This window comes from Populus euphratica, unplaced genomic scaffold (assembly GCF_000495115.2).
Source record: "Populus euphratica unplaced genomic scaffold, PopEup_1.0 scaffold176.1, whole genome shotgun sequence".
NCBI lineage: Eukaryota > Viridiplantae > Streptophyta > Magnoliopsida > Malpighiales > Salicaceae > Populus > Populus euphratica.
In genome coordinates, this window is record NW_011500058.1 from 65116 (window position 1) to 80984 (window position 15869).

General features: G+C 35.2%; 1 protein-coding gene and 1 long non-coding RNA gene across 5 annotated transcripts in view; both read left to right on the forward strand.

Annotated features, from left to right (window-relative positions):
- The first annotated feature begins 1261 nt into the window (after nt 1-1261).
- The window catches only part of LOC105107933 (disease resistance protein RPM1-like), a 22429-nt gene continuing 7821 nt past the window's right edge, over nt 1262-15869 (forward strand). For 2 of the 4 annotated variants that reach the window (XM_011002031.1, XM_011002030.1), the window contains exons 1-2: nt 1262-1476; nt 2022-2089. In XM_011002031.1, coding sequence (XP_011000333.1) covers nt 2054-2089 — 36 coding nt within the window. In that variant the 5' untranslated portion in view covers nt 1262-1476; nt 2022-2053. Of the gene's footprint in view, nt 1477-2021; nt 2090-7195; nt 7647-7776; nt 7824-9817; nt 10150-15869 lie in introns of those variants that run through there. The other 2 variants (XR_838954.1, XM_011002032.1) reach the window with 2 other exon arrangements.
- On the forward strand, nt 4394-4867 carry LOC105107934 (uncharacterized). Its single transcript, XR_838955.1, has 3 exons — nt 4394-4471; nt 4589-4638; nt 4742-4867. It is a non-coding gene; the product is annotated as an uncharacterized LOC105107934 (long non-coding RNA).

The following is a 15869-nucleotide window of genomic DNA, read 5'->3' on the forward strand; positions in this document are numbered from 1 at the left end:
AAGATTAGTTCAAAAGATTTCTCTGATGAATCTTTGTTGAACTGCATTTTTTCCCATCATGTTATTATCAATTATCTTCTACTGCTTCATTTTAATAAATTAAAAAAGAAGAAGGTGTTTCTTCGTTGTCATCTTGCGTTGCTTGCTTTAAGAACACCACTCCAGCATTATATTATTTTTTTCATTCTAATACATTCATGTAAAGTAAAAAAAATATTTTTATTTTTTTTATTAAATCTTGTTTTTATGATTGATGAGTTGTTATTTAGAAAATCATTATCATGGTTGATAAATATAAAAAAAAGGGAAAAGAGTTTTAATTAAAAAAAAACTTCTTTTATCCTTAAAAGTTAATTATTTTTTTTTTGTATTTATTCTATTTTCTTTCACTTTTTGTTGAGTAAAAAATTAACTCGGAACTCTATTCTTTTTGTTATAAAAATATATTAATAAGAAAATGAGAAGTTATACTAAAAAAATTATTTTATTTCAATAAAATTTAAATTATTACTCTTCTTACAAAATAAGAAAAAAAATATTACTATATAATTAGTTGAATAAAACTTGAAGAGTACTCATCATAAAATATCTTAATTTATAGTTATTCTAAACTTCCTAACTTAGTTTATAATTAACTTTAACATATATATATATATATTTATTTATTTGCTCATATAAACTTCCTAACTTAGTTTATAATTAACATTAACATTTTTTTATATATATTTATTTGCTCACATAATTATAAAATTATTTTATTTACCACACACGTTAACTTTTGATTTTTTGTTGTTGTTAGAGAAAAATCTAAGTGATTGATGAGCGTTTTAAAAGAGAAGTTAGGGGTCAATAGGTTTTTCTACACGAGAGAAAGACAACATTTATGTGTTTTTGTTGATATTCAATAAATTTTAATTTTAATTGTTATTGTATTTAGAAACGTGATATTTTAAAATGTTGTATTCTAAAAGTATTTATGTGTTTTGTTGGTATTTAATCTATATAAATTTTAATTGTTATTGCGTTTATAAAACGTGATATCCTATAGTTTATGCATGGTTTCAAAAAAATATTTTATTTTACCAAATCTTTTTCAAACGTATTCATTAATCTAAATTTTTAAATTTACTATAAGGCCCCTTGTTGAAATCAAACAGCTATATATAGCTTGGCGGGTTAGTCACAGAATTTCAAGATTAGTTTCTATATATAGCTTGGTTCACTGCACAATGAATACAAAAATACAAGAGAGAGTGCACCCATATATCACAGAGAGGAGGAGAGTTGAAGCAGCAAGCACTTAATTATGGCGACGGTGGATCAGATGGTCTCCTTCCTCCAGCTCGAACCAAATCCATAACTTCTCAGCAAATTAACTCTTCTAAGTATAAAGAAGGCAAGGGGTACGTGCTGGCCAACTGGGATATTGGTGTAGCTGAAGTCTAAAAGCTATATTCGGATTGAAGATCATATGAGGTTTGTCTTTTTATTACACGTTGTGAATTGTAATAGATAAGCTTTCTTTCATTTTCAATTTCCACATTAATATATGAATTTAGAGTTCGTTTGAAATTATTTATGAAAATAGACTTTTAATTTTAGATCATAGTTTAAAGCTTTTTTTAAAACAAAAAGAAATAATTTTGATAAAAATACGTTTAAATGTATATTTGGTAAAAATCACGCAAATCAAATAATGTTTTTAAAGAAAATATGTTGGAATTTATATTTAGAAATTAGAAATTTTAACTTTTGATTAAATCAAGATTCTTTATACACTCTAATTATTATTTCTTTTGTTTACTTTATTTCTTTAAAAAAATATTATTTTAAATGATATCATTTTAATTTTGTTATAAAAAAATCTTGAAATAAGTACCTGGCTATGGAATAACTTTGTTGTATCTATGGTGGAATCACCGAAGATATACAAGGCTGGTACAACCAGTTACAATAATTTTGTAACATAACCAACCTACAATAATTTAATTACTTCCTAAATTCCAAATTTGTTCTCGCAGCAAAGAAGATCAAATAGAAAGGAGTAGAAAAAATGGCGGAGTCAGCAGTGAGTCTTGTAATTGACAAGTTGGCTTTATTGCTAGCTAAAGGGGTGCAACTAACTGTATTGAAAGACGTTTACAAAGAAGTTGTAGATATCAAAGATGATCTGGAGGCCATCAGAGCTTTTCTTAAAGATGCAGACTCAAAGGCTAAGAAAGAAGGTGTGAGCGAAAGTGTGAAAGTATGGGTAAAGCAAGCAAGGGAAGTTGCTTATCAGATTGAAGATGTCATAGACGAATATAATACGCTTCGTGTGGCACAACATCGTGATCGGCGTGTATTCGCGGGCTTCTTAACTAAAGTCTCTTCCTTGGTTCGGAAATTGCCTCTACGCCATAAGATCGCATCAGAGATTCATGGTGTTAGAAAAACTCTTCAGAGAATCAAGGACAGAAGTGAAGGATTCCGGTTCGCATCCTCAGAGCAGGGAGGCTCAAGTAACATTGTCTTGCATGATCCTCGATCAGGTTCTCTTTTCATTGAAGATTCCGAGCTTGTTGGCATTGAATCTACAAAAGATGAATTGATAAGCCTCTTGGTAAGCGGAGAATGTCAGAGGACAGTGATCGCGGTGGTTGGAATGGGAGGAGTGGGAAAAACCACTCTTGCAAAGAAGGTATATGACAGCTACGTCGTGAAACAACACTTTCAATGCCATGCTTGGATTACTGTGTCTCAATCATACGATAGGGTGGAACTCTTAAGGAGCACGTTAAAGAAATTATATGAAGCTAAGAAAGAGCCTTTTCCTGAGGCCTTTGTCACAATGGACGCTTTATCGTTGATTGATGAACTTAGAAAATATTTACAGCAAGAACGGTATTTAGTTGTATTCGATGATGTGTGGGAAATCCGCTTCTGGGGAGATGTGGAGCATGCCTTGGTGGATAACAACAAAGGTAGCAAAATACTGGCCACGACAAGAAATGAGGATGTTGCTAACTTCTGCAGGAGATCTTCATTGGTTCATGTCTATCAGATGAAATCTCTCCCTCAACGAGAAGCTTGGGAACTCTTCTGCAAAAAGGCATTCAAGTTTGATTTTGAAGGGAATTGTCCAAAAGATTTGGAGGAATTGTCGCAAGACATTGTTAGAAGATGCGGAGGATTGCCACTGGCAATTGTGGCTGTTGGTGGACTTCTAGCGACCAAAGAAAGGGTCGTCCCAGAATGGCAAAAATTGGTCAATAGTCTCGATTCTACAATGGCGAGCGATCCTCATGTTGAGAATGTCACTAAAATTCTCTCCCTCAGTTTTCACGACCTGCCTTACGACCTCAAAGCATGTTTCTTGTATTTCGGGATGCTTCCCGAAGATTTCTCCATTAAACGTACAAGAATAATTCGGTTATGGGTGGCTCAAGGTTTTGTACAAGAAAAACGAGGATTGACATTAGAAGAAGCTGCGGAAGAGTGCTTGAATGGACTCATTCGTCGAAGTCTAGTCCAAGTAGATGAAGCTAGCATGAAAGGAATTCCCACAACATGTCGAGTGCATGATCTGGTACGAGACGTCATTCTTTCCAGGTCAGAAGAATTAAGTATCGGCCATGTTTCTTGGAATTCCTCAGCTTTGGAAGGCATAGCACGACACATGTCAATAAGCAAGGGAGGAAGTGACCATCCAAAGGGAAGCACCAGGTCTCAAACTCGCTCTGTCATGGTCTTCTGCGGGGCAAAGCTGCAAAAGCAAATAATTGATGCAATATTTGAAAAATGTAAGCTTTTGACCACATTAGATTTTGAAAAGTGTCCGATAGATGAAATTCCAAAAGAGTTGGGAAATTTGCTACACCTGAAGTATTTAAGCTTAAGAGATACACTGGTGTCAAATCTTCCAAAATCAATTGGAAAGCTGCAAAACCTAGAGTTCTTAGACTTGAGTGATTCCTTGGTGGAAAGGTTGCCAGTTGAGGTTAACAGATTCCCTAAATTGCGATATCTTTTGGGTGATCCTAAACGGGGTTGTGGGTTCGTTGTACGTGGTAGCCTGGGGCAGTTAGAGCTGTTGCAAACACTCTATGTAATTAATGCAGGTTACCATCATGAACGGGAATTACTTAATGAGATTGGGATGTTGAAGCGATTGAGGAAACTGGGGATCATGAATTTGAAAACTGAATATGGAAGGGATCTATGCGTTGCGCTAGAGAATATGCCTCACCTGCGGTCGCTTTGGGTTGCTTCACAGGGTTCTGGGGTTGCAATTCTTGACTTGCAGGCAATGTCTTCTGCTCCTCTTTACCTCCAATCTCTCATTCTTTGGGGGAAATTAGAAAGGCTGCCTGAGTGGATTTCCAGACTGCACGGCACTTACGATCCTGATGATGAAAGTTCTTATGGAGCATGGGTGAAGCTCTGGTTCGGGTAGCAAACCAAACTGGCTTAAGGGTTTATGATACTACAGGTAACGCGAAGTTAAATGATAATTTCAATTTCATCAAGGAAATTCTTCAATTATTTCTCAAATTTCCTCATTACAATTCAAATTCAATTATCAGCGTTCTTCCATTCTTTGTGGTAGGTAATATTGATGATGTTCAAGTTCTACCTGTTCCCTTCACCAGCTAATTGGTAAGCGCTTTTATCTTTCAATATTGTTCTATATATTCACTCTAAACTAACTCGTTTCTTATAACAATCCTAATACATGCATGTTCTTCATTCACCTTGTCAGCTTGACTCCATTGATCACTACCATGAAAGTGCCTCAAGGAATTCTGCTTCCAAAGACGCAATAATCTTCGTGCTTTATAACTCTATGCCATGCGGCTGTTATTCTCAAGAGATCATTAATTTTCCTGCTTAGTACTAATGTTAATTACTGCTGTGCTGCTTCGGTTTGACTGAAAGTTCCTTGTAATAATTGCTCATTACCAAGCAGCTTGTATACTATCGTTTGATGTACTTCTCCTCAATGCTATGGAGCTAGCTAGCTAGTGCTGCCGCTGTTGGTACTAGAAATAACCTGGCTAGGGATGCATTAATGTCTACAGATGAATGTCCATGTTCTTTTATTAAATTTGGCTCCTCTGTCTGGTTCCAGATGCTTTAGATTCTCCATTGATTAGTACCTGGAGGCTGTCACCCATCACTTTTCTGTTCTGTTGTGATCATAAGTTGTCCCTTCTGCCGTGAAAAGAAAGAAAGGATAGACACACGACAAAGAACAGGGAAAAGAAAAGAAAGAAAGAAGTGGGGGTTCGTGGAAATGGGAAAAGAAGATAAGAAAAGGTCTAAGTCATGTTCACGGGTCAAGCAAGTTATTTCTAGTTGAATTTCTTTTAATTTATAATTTTTTTAGAAAAAAATCAGAAAAACATCAATTTAAAATAAATATTTTTTTAATTTTTTGATAAAAAATCAATGTTTTTTTTTAATATTTAACTGTGTTTAACATGGGTGATCATATGATCACATGTCAATGTTTTTTTTTTCTTTTTTTTTATATCATGATACACAAGATTACTTCCTCTTTTCTATTTTATAAAACCTAAAATGGATCAACTACAAGCTGGTTAGAATATACAACAATGTATATAGGAACTCATTTAGAATCAAAGAAAACATTAAAATATTCTCAATTTTTGTATTTTTTTTTTTAAAGAGTTGAGATGTTAGCTATTCATATCAGTAGTGAAGGAGAGGTTTTTTTTTTTTTAAAATTCAATATTTTCTTGATTTTAAATTTATATCTTTATAAATTATTTGATTTATTTTTTATAAAATTATTAAAATTTCAAATAAATATCCTGATATTTAATTTATACTTGTTTTTATAAATATTTATTATTATTGTTATTTTATTATTAATCTCAAACAATGTACCCATCACTTAATTTTCTGTCCTGTTGTGGTCATCAATTGTTCCTTCCGGCGTGAAAAGAAAGAAAGGATAGACACACGACAAAGAACAGGGAAGAGAAAAGAAGAGCAGAAAAGAAAGAAAGAAGCGGGGGTTTTTGGAAATATGAAGAGAAGAAAAGAAAAGGCATGCAAATATTTGATTTATACTCGATTTTATGAATGTTTATTGTTACCTGGCAAGATATTTATAGATTCCAGAGTTATAGGGAATCTCTTAGTTTCCTTGTACATATATTTTACTACGTAGAATAGGAGTCCATAGAGAAGGAGTTCGTGTAGAATAGGTTCTCTTACCACCTTGTATATAAGTGTTGTTCTGCTGTAAAGATGAATTAATAAAAACAGTGGAATATTTCATAAAGAGAGAACCTGTATCTATCGTAATTAACATGGTATCAGAGCGAACCTGAATTTTTTTTTCTACACCATTTCTTCCCTGCATCCTTCTTTGAACCTTGAAATCCAATAATCTTCCTCCTGCAAATAATGGCAGAACACGAACAAAGTCCAATCGTTCAAACCACCCCGAACAATTCCTTGTCAAACCCAATAATCATTCAACAGGAAACCTCTGGCTTCCCTGTCAGTGTTATTCTCAATGAAACAAACTACACGTTATGGTCTCAGTTGATGGAGATGCGTAGTGGAGCCCGTAACAAGGTTGGATATTTAACTCGAGTAGTGGCAAAACCTGTATTTAATGATCCAAACTATGATATATGGATTACTGAAAATCATAGTCAAGAGCTGGCTCAGCGAATCAATGATCAGTCCCCATGTGATGCAGAGATTTATTTGTCTTGTCACAGCAAGAGAAATCTGGGAAGCAGTATCAAAGACTTTCTATGATGGATCTAATGAAACACGATTCTTTGAATTGAATCAAAAGTCTTTTTCGACTGCTCAGAATGGCAGGTCTTTATCCACATATAATGAACTTGTTGCAATTTTCCAGGAAATCGATCATCGTAACACAACTCAAAAGGAATTTGTTTAAGGAATTATACATCTTCATACAGCGATGATGAGGTTGCGGGTACATATTTTTTTAAACGGTCTTGATCTTGAGTCAAATTCGTGGTGAAATTCTTCAAAAAGAACCAAAATTAGATTCGGAAGCAGCCTATGCATTGCAAGAAGAGAGTCACAACAGCGCTAGGTTATGGGATTCACAGGTTATGTCTGCACTCACTGTGGTGAAATTGGCCTTTCCAAAATAATGTTGCTTCGAGCTTATTGGATATCCTGAAAGGATTTCTTAGATTAAAGTCCTACAAGCTTTGCCCAATTTAAGATTTCTTAGATTCTTTCGTGGATACAATGGAGAGAAGATGCATTTTGAAGGAGGAGGGTTTCAGAAACTCAAGTCTCTACGTCTTGCAGGCATGACTGAATTGAATACAATGATAATAGACCAAGGAGCAATCCCCCTTCTTGAAAAACTTGAAATAGGTTTTTGCCAGCGTCTGAAGGAGGTGCCTTCTGGGATACAACACTTGAAAAATCTCAAACAGCTATCATTGGCAAAGATGTCAGATGAGTTCAATGAGAGATTGTCACCCAATAGTGGCCAAGACTACTGGATAGTGAAACATGTACCAGTTCTCCAATACGACGGCACTTACGATCCTGATGATGAAAGTTTTTATGGAGCATGGGTGAAGCTCTGGTTTGGGTAGCTAACCAAACTGGCTTAAGGGTTTGTGATACTACAGGTAACGCGAAGTTAAATGATAATTTCAATTTCATCAAGGAAATTCTTCAATTATTTCTCAAATTTTCTCATTCTTTTTACTCATTGCAATTCAAATTCAATTATCAGCGTTCTTCCATTCCTTGTGGTAGGTAATATCGATGATGTTCAAGTTCTACCTGTTCCCTTCAGCTAATTGGTAAGCATTTTTATCTTTCAATATTGTTCTAACTAACTCGTTTCTTATAGCAATCCTAATACACGCATGTTCTTCATTCACCTTGTCAGCTTGGCTCCATTGATCACTACCAATGAAAGTACTGCGTCGAGGAATTCTGCTTCCAAAGACGCAATAATCTTCGTGCTTTGTAACTCTATCCCATGCGGCTGTTATTCTCAAGAGATAATGAATTTTCCTGCTTAGTACTATTGTCAATTACTGCTGTGCTGCTTTGGTTTGGCTGAAATTTCCTTTGTAATAATTGCTTATTGCCAAGCGGCTTGTATGGGATTGTTTGATGTACTTCTCCTCAATGCTATAGAGCTAGCTAGTGCTGCCGCTGTTGGTACGAGAAATAACCTGGCTAGGGATGCATTAATGTCAACAGATGAATGACTATGTTCTTTTATTAATATTGACTCCTCTGTCTGGTTCCAGATGCTTTAATTAGCTTCTCCATTGATGAGTACCTGTTGGCTGTCACCCATCACATTTCTGCTCTCTGATTGAGCTCGTGTTTACAAGTTTTGTCTGTAAACCTGCCATGTTGTGGCCATAAGTTGTTCCTTTTTTCTGCCGTGAAATGAGAGAAAGAAAGGACAGACACACGACAAAGAATACGGGAAAGAAAAGAAGAGAAAGACAAGAAAGAAAGAAGTGGGGGTTCGTGGAAATGGAAAGGGAAGAAAAGAAAAGGCATACATAGGCATTCATAGTTATTATCCTCAAAACGGTTTCCATCTATGATAAGGTCTCAGTCATGTTCACGGGTCAAGCAACTTATTCCTAGTTTAATTTTTTTTAATCTATAATTTCTGTGCTGGCCAGCAAGCAAAAGCGAAGGCATTATTATTATTATTATTATTATTATTATTATTGATAATAGTTATTGTCGGAGCTAGTTTACAGGAGATGTAAAAGCTAGGTTGTCTAGTTTCTATGTAGCTACGCGCACAACAAGCATCACTTATAACTGCCATGACTTTATGATATTGTTTCCTCTTATCCAATTAAATGCATTGTATGAATTGTACTTCATAATTCAATTCTTATAAAATATATAACAAGAATTAATATTCAAAATAAGAGCTTTTTTAGAGGATGAAAATCTCAGTTTCAATGAATTCCTTAATACTTGTGGAAAGAAGAAAAATACAAAGGAATTTTCCTTAATTCATTATCTCCTAGGACACCCTCAAACCATAAGAGTTGGATTAAGACAGGTCATTTATAGATATATATACATTCCACTAAAGTATACCTTGAAAAAAAAGAATCCATGAGAATTTACAATACACTCTTTTATTTTTTTATCCACATAAAAATACTATTTGGTGATTTTTATTTGCCTATCCTAATATGAAAAACTCTAATCATACTATTTTGTCCAATAAATAACTCTATGGAATAATGAATAATATATATCATCCTAGTTTGTTTCCACATCATTGAAGATCAAATTGTTTTGAGCATTTCAAATGGACCGAACCATCAAATGTGTAATTTTACTCATTAAATACTTAGGCTTTACTTGGAAATAAATCAAATCTAAGACTATGTTCCATTTGGAAACTAGTTTTTGATATTCTTAAAACTTGAAAGAGTAGAATTCTCTCTGTAGGTAAAAGACTTTTTTTAAAAAATTCTCTCTGTAGGTAAAAGACTTTTTTTTTTAAATTAAAATCAATATTATCTAACCTTTCTATCTATGTCTTTATTTAAAATTTCTTTTGAAGTTGCAAAGAAAATTATCTCCATGCAAAGATGATTCTTATGAATTGGAGATATAAATACTCAAAAAATTTGTAAGTAGGCTCCAATTAAAAAAATAATTCTAGCAATAAAGTGAAAATGTTTTTGGCCTCTCCTAGTTGATGAAATTATCTCCTTAAACTTTTCAGAAGAAAAAGAAAGTTCTGATTTTTATAAAGGGTCTAGTGGTTCGCATTTTTAAAAGAAATGTCTAAAATTAATTTGTCTGCTGGGGCCACCATATAAACTTCCACAACACTAGACAATTCTAGCCATTAATTCACAGCGTACTTAAGTTGTTCGCTGCACAGTGAAAACAATAATGCAAGAGAGAGAGAGCGCACCCATATATCACAGAGATCGAGGAGTTGAAGCAGCAAGCAGTTAATTATGGCGACGGGGGATCAGATGGTCTCCTTCCTCCAGCTCGAACCAAATCCATAACTTCTCAACAAATTAACTCTTCTATATATAAAGGCAAGGGGCACTGGCCACCTGGGATATTGGTGTAGCTGAAGTCTAAAAGCTATATTCGGATCGAAGATCATATGAGGTTTGTGGTCATTAATCCTTGCACATATATATTTTGATCGAAACCCCCCACTATGCACTATTTCATTTCTTCATTAGCTTAGCTCACAGGGAATTTAATCACTTATGTGTGTTTACTGTCATCATCCATATGAATTGGAGTAGAGAGCTTAATAATGCTGTGCAATGAAGTTCATAAAAAAAAAATTCATCCTTAACATCATTTTTTTTTTAATAAAAAACCTTATTAACCTCGTCCGATGGTCTGGTAGATCAACATAGTGTAGCAAATTTATCAACTTTTTTCAATCACCATGGCTTTTTTATTATAGTAGTTAGTAGTTGGTTGGCATTTATTAGATTGCACATGGGTTGTGCCAAGGCTCTTATTTCTCCTATAAATAGAGACACGGACGAGAAAGTGAAATATATAAAGAGATGTGTAGAGGAAGTGTGGTGAGTGCAAGTGAGTGAGTGAAAGAGAGAAGACTTTGAGAGAGTGAGTGGGTGTAAGAGTGAAACACTGGGTTTTCTGGTATTATATTAGGTTGAGTTAAGTATTTGTATCATTTCTCCCATAATATACAATCTATTACCTCCATAGACGTACCCAGTTTTGGGGAACCACGTAAATCTACTTGTTTGTGTTTTTTACTTGTGTTTACTTTCGGTCCAGTATGCACAACAAATTGGTATCAGAGCATTAGGGAAGCTAGAACACTGAAAAAACACATTTTTTCAGCTTTTGGTTCAAAGTTGCAGAATTTTCAAAGTTCTTAGATCTTGATTTTGACCACTTGCGGAGATTTCTCTTGTCGATACGAGTCCGATGATAAAAATATCATCAAAATTGGAGTTGAAACGAGCCCTGTAGAGCTCGCTGAAGTTTCGCCTGAAATTTGCCGGAAAAACCAGACAGTGCCAGAATTCTAGCATGAGAAGACTGTCACGTCACCAACATATTGGCGCTAAGTCATCATCCACATCATCAATAGGGGTCCACATCGCCACGTCATGTAATAATGACAGAATATTCTCTTGACATAATAAGAATATTCTGTTAACAGTAAGAGAATATTCCTTTGATTGTGATAGAATATTTTTTATCAGAGACAAAATATTCCTTTCCCGAGTCAACTCGATTAGATTGATTTTTTGGCTAAGTCAGTGATTTTTTAGCCCATTTTTAGTGGAGTGAAGTTTGTTCCTAGCATTTTCAACCATTTCGGACGCAACCTTGGTGTCCTTTTTATGAAACAGCACATCGAAGTTACTGTTTTGGCTCTTTTGAGTATAAAAGTGTGTTTTAATAATTTTAGGAGTCCATTTGTAATTCAAAGACGTCCTAATGGCTGATATTCCAAAAGAAAGATCAGCGAGGAATGCTAGTATACCTCCACAATACATCCCGGTATCAGTACCAAATTTGAGGTGGAGAAGTTTGATGGGAAAGGTAATTTTGGCATATGGAAATGTGAAGTTATAGATATGCTTGTCCAAATGAATTTGAATTTCACTCTAGAAGATAAACCAGAGGATTTGGATGAGAAGAGCTGGGAAAGGATCAATCGGTTGGCCTGCAGTTCTATCCGACTTTGTCTTGTAAAGGATCAAAAGTATGCCTTTTCAGAACAAAACTCTGCAAAAGAATTATGGCAAGCACTAGAGGACAAGTTTATGAAAAAGAGTATAGATAATTGTCTCTACTTGAAGAAAAGGAATTTTCATTTTCAACACAAGAAAGGTACTTCCATAAATGAGCATCTGAATGATTTCAATAAAATGATAGCTGATTTGAAGAATTTGGATGTGGAAATCGATGATGAAGATAATGCTATTTTATTATTGAATTCACTGTCTAACACATATGAACATCTCATCACCACTTTACTATAAGGTAAAGAAAAGATTAAATTCATTAATGTGTCCAATGCTTTGATGAATAATGAGTACCGGAAGAAAGACCAAATTGTTCACAAGAAGTCAACTTCAAAAGCATTGAGAGTTAGAGGCAGAACAAACCCGAGAAGATTTCATGGGCGAGGGAGATCTTGCTCAAAATCTAGATGAGAATCATCAAATAGACAACGCTCAAAATCTAGAGGAGAATCATCAAATAGATAATATCTTGCAAAAGATGAATGTGCATTTTGTCATAAAAAAGAGCACTGAAAGAAAGATTGTCCAATCAAGGGCAATAAGAAAAAACGATGAACCAACATTGAACGTTGCACGAGATGAAGATGAACGAGACTCTATATTCATGGTCTCATCACAAAAAAACATTCTAGTGAATGGGTTCTTAATTCTGCATGTTCCTATCATATGCGCCCTAACCAACACTTATTCTCGAGACTCGAGGAGTTCGATGAAGGAGTTGTGTTGATGGGTAATGATGATGTTTGTAAGATTAAAGGGGTTGAGACTATCTATCTGAAGATGCATAATGGGGTAGTCAAGACACTGACAAAGATACGGTATGTACCTTACTTGAAGAAAAATCTTTTCTCACTTGGAGTCCTAGAATCTAGTGGTTATAAGATTATCATGCATGGTGGAGTCCTGAGAGCAATCCGTGGTGCATTAGTTGTCTTAAGAGGCACGAGGAAAGGAAACTTATATTTCCTGGATGGATCTACTGTTACCGGTACAGCAGCTGTTTCCAAAAGCATAGAAGATGATGAAGCAGATAATTCCAGACTTTGGCACATGCGTTTAAAGCATGCTGGTGAAGAGGCTTTGTAAGGACTGGTCAAGCAAGGTCTATTAAAAGGCGCTAAGACTGGGAAGCATGGTTTCTGTGAGCATTGTGTTCTTGAAAAACAGACAAGGATCAAGTTTGGCACTGCGGTACACAACACAAAAGGGATTCTTAATTATGTTCACACAGACGTATGAGGACCTTCAAAGAATGAATCTCTTGAAGGTAATCATTGGTTTGTTACTTTTATTAATGATTTCTCAAGACGAGTATGGGTGTACATGATGAAACACAAGGATGAGGTCCTTGATATCTTTCTGAAATGGAAGAAAATGGTGGAGACTCAAACGGGAAGGAGAGTTAAGACTCTTCGGTCAGATAATGGTGGTGAGTACACTTCAGATCCTTTCTTTGAAGTTTGCCAAGATGAAGGGATCAAACGACATTTTACTGTGCGCAAAACACCACAACAAAATGGAGTAGCAAAACGCATGAATCGCACATTGATGGAGAAAGTCTAATGTATGCTATCACATTTAGGACTAAACAAAGTGATATGGGGTGAGGCATTAAGCTATGCTCGTCATAGTTAATCGGTTACCTTCAGTAGCATTAAATGAAAGAACCCCCTTGGAGGTATGGTCAAGCTCTCCTGCAAATGATTATGATTCTATGTGTATATTTGGTTGCTCGGCATATTATCATGTTACTAAGTCCAAGCTAGATCCTAGAGCCAAGAAAGCTATATTTTTGGGCTTTAGTGGAGGAGTAAAAGGTTATAGACTTTGGTGATCCGAATCAAAGAAAGTGATTTTGAGTAGAGATGTCACTTTTGATGAGTCTGGCATGTTACAGCAAGAGAAATCACAGGAGAAGGAAAAACAGTCTGGTGATGCACAACAGGTGGAGTTGGAGACTTCAGTCATTCCTATAAAGACTGTTCAGAAAATCTCTACTGAAGGAGATTCAGATGAAAGTTCAGATGAAGAGGATGCAACAACTTCAGCAACCACACAACAAGAATCCATTGCAACGAGTAAACCGAAAAGAGTTAACAACAAGAATCCATTGCAATGAGTAAACTGAAAAGAGTTACAAGAAACCTGCTTGGTATTGTGACATGGTGGCTTATGCACTTCCAGTAATTGATGATGGAATCCCCTACACCTACAAAGAAGCAGTACATGGTGTAGAAAATACAAAATGGATAGAGGCAATGGATGAAGAGATGAAATCTCTCCACAAGAATTAGACTTGGGATTTGGTACAACTTCCTAAGAAAAAAAAGACAATTGGTTGCAAGTGGGTATATGCCAAGAAGGAAGGTAATCTTGGAAAAGACAACATCCTATTCAAAGCAAGATTGGTAGCAAAAAGCTATGCTTATAAAGAGGGGATAGATTATAATGAGGTATTTTCTCCAGTTGTTAAGCATTCATCAATTCGTATTCTGCTAGCCTTGGTTGCACAATTTGATTTGGAGTTAGCCCAACTTGATGTGAAAATTGTCTTCCTACATGGAGATTTGGAAGAGAAAATTTACATGTCTCAGCCAGATGGTTTCAAAATCACTAGAAAAGAGAATTAGGCTTGTAAACTAAAGAAGTCATTATATGGATTGAAACAATCTCCTCGTCAGTGGTAAAAGCGATTTGATAAGTTCATGACAGAACATGGATACACATGGAGTCAGTTTGACAACTGTGTATATTTTCTCAAACTTCTTGATGGCTCTTTCATCTATTTGCTCTTATATGTGGATGATATGTTGATATGGTTCTTTCATCTATTTGCTCTTTCATCTATTTGCTCAAATTCTGTATGCAAATGCAGTTGGTGCATTAATGTATGCAATGGTTTGTACAAGACCAGATATCTCACATGTTGTTAGTATGGTGAGCAGGTATATGCATGATCCGGGAAAGGGTCACTAGCAGACAGTTAAGTGGATTCTACGATATATTCATGGCACAACTATTATTAGTTTGAAGTTTAAAAGGGATAATACACTCGGATAAAATTTAGTTGGTTATGTGGACTCGAACTATATTGGTGACTTAGATAGATGTCGTTCCACAACAAGCTATGTGTTTACACTTGCTAAAGGGCTTGTAAGTTGGAAGTCAACATTATAATCAACAGTAGCTTTGTCAACAACTGAGGTAGAGTACTTGGCAGTAACAGAAGCTTTCAAGAAAGCTATTTGATTATATGGGTTGATTAAAGATTTGGGAATTGTTCAAAAGCACGTGGATGTCCATTATGATAGTCAAAATGCTATTTGTCTTGCAAAGAATCAGGTTCATCATTCTCGCACCAAGCACATCGATGTTCGATTTCATTTTGTTCAAGAAATTATGGATAAAGGGGATATTCTGCTACAAAAGATTGGTACCATAGATAATCTAGCTAACATGCTAATAAAATGTGTCTTAGGGATCAAGTTCCGACATTGTTTAGACTTGGTCAACATCTCTCGGTGTTGAGCACCTTCAGGGTGTAGCGCCATATGGTGCGTTAAAGGCAGCATTAATTGATCACGAGGATTGGATGAAAAAATCTTGTCAAGGTGGAGATTTATAGCAATTTTGTCACCTTTTTTCCACCCACCATGACTTTTTTATTGTAGTAGTTAGTAGTTGGTTGGCATTTATTATGTTGCACATGGGTTGCTGTTAAGACTCTCATTTCTCCTATAAATGGAGACAGAGGCAAGAGAGTGAAATATATAAAGAGATGTGTAGAGGAAGTATGGTGAGTGCAATTGTGTTGGTGAAAGAGAGCAGATTTTGAGAGAGTGAGTGTGTAAGAGTGAAACACTGGATTTGCTGGGATTATATCGGGTTAAATTAAGTGTTTGTATCTGACACGACTAAAAGATTGATGTCTTCTCCCAAGTGCAGGAGTGTCGAAGTAATAAATAACCCGACAAGACTGGGGTCGAACCACAGGGAGGTTAATTGTACAAATTATAAACAACAATAATAGTAACAATAACAACAATAATAATAATATTAGCAATAATAATACTATTAGTAATA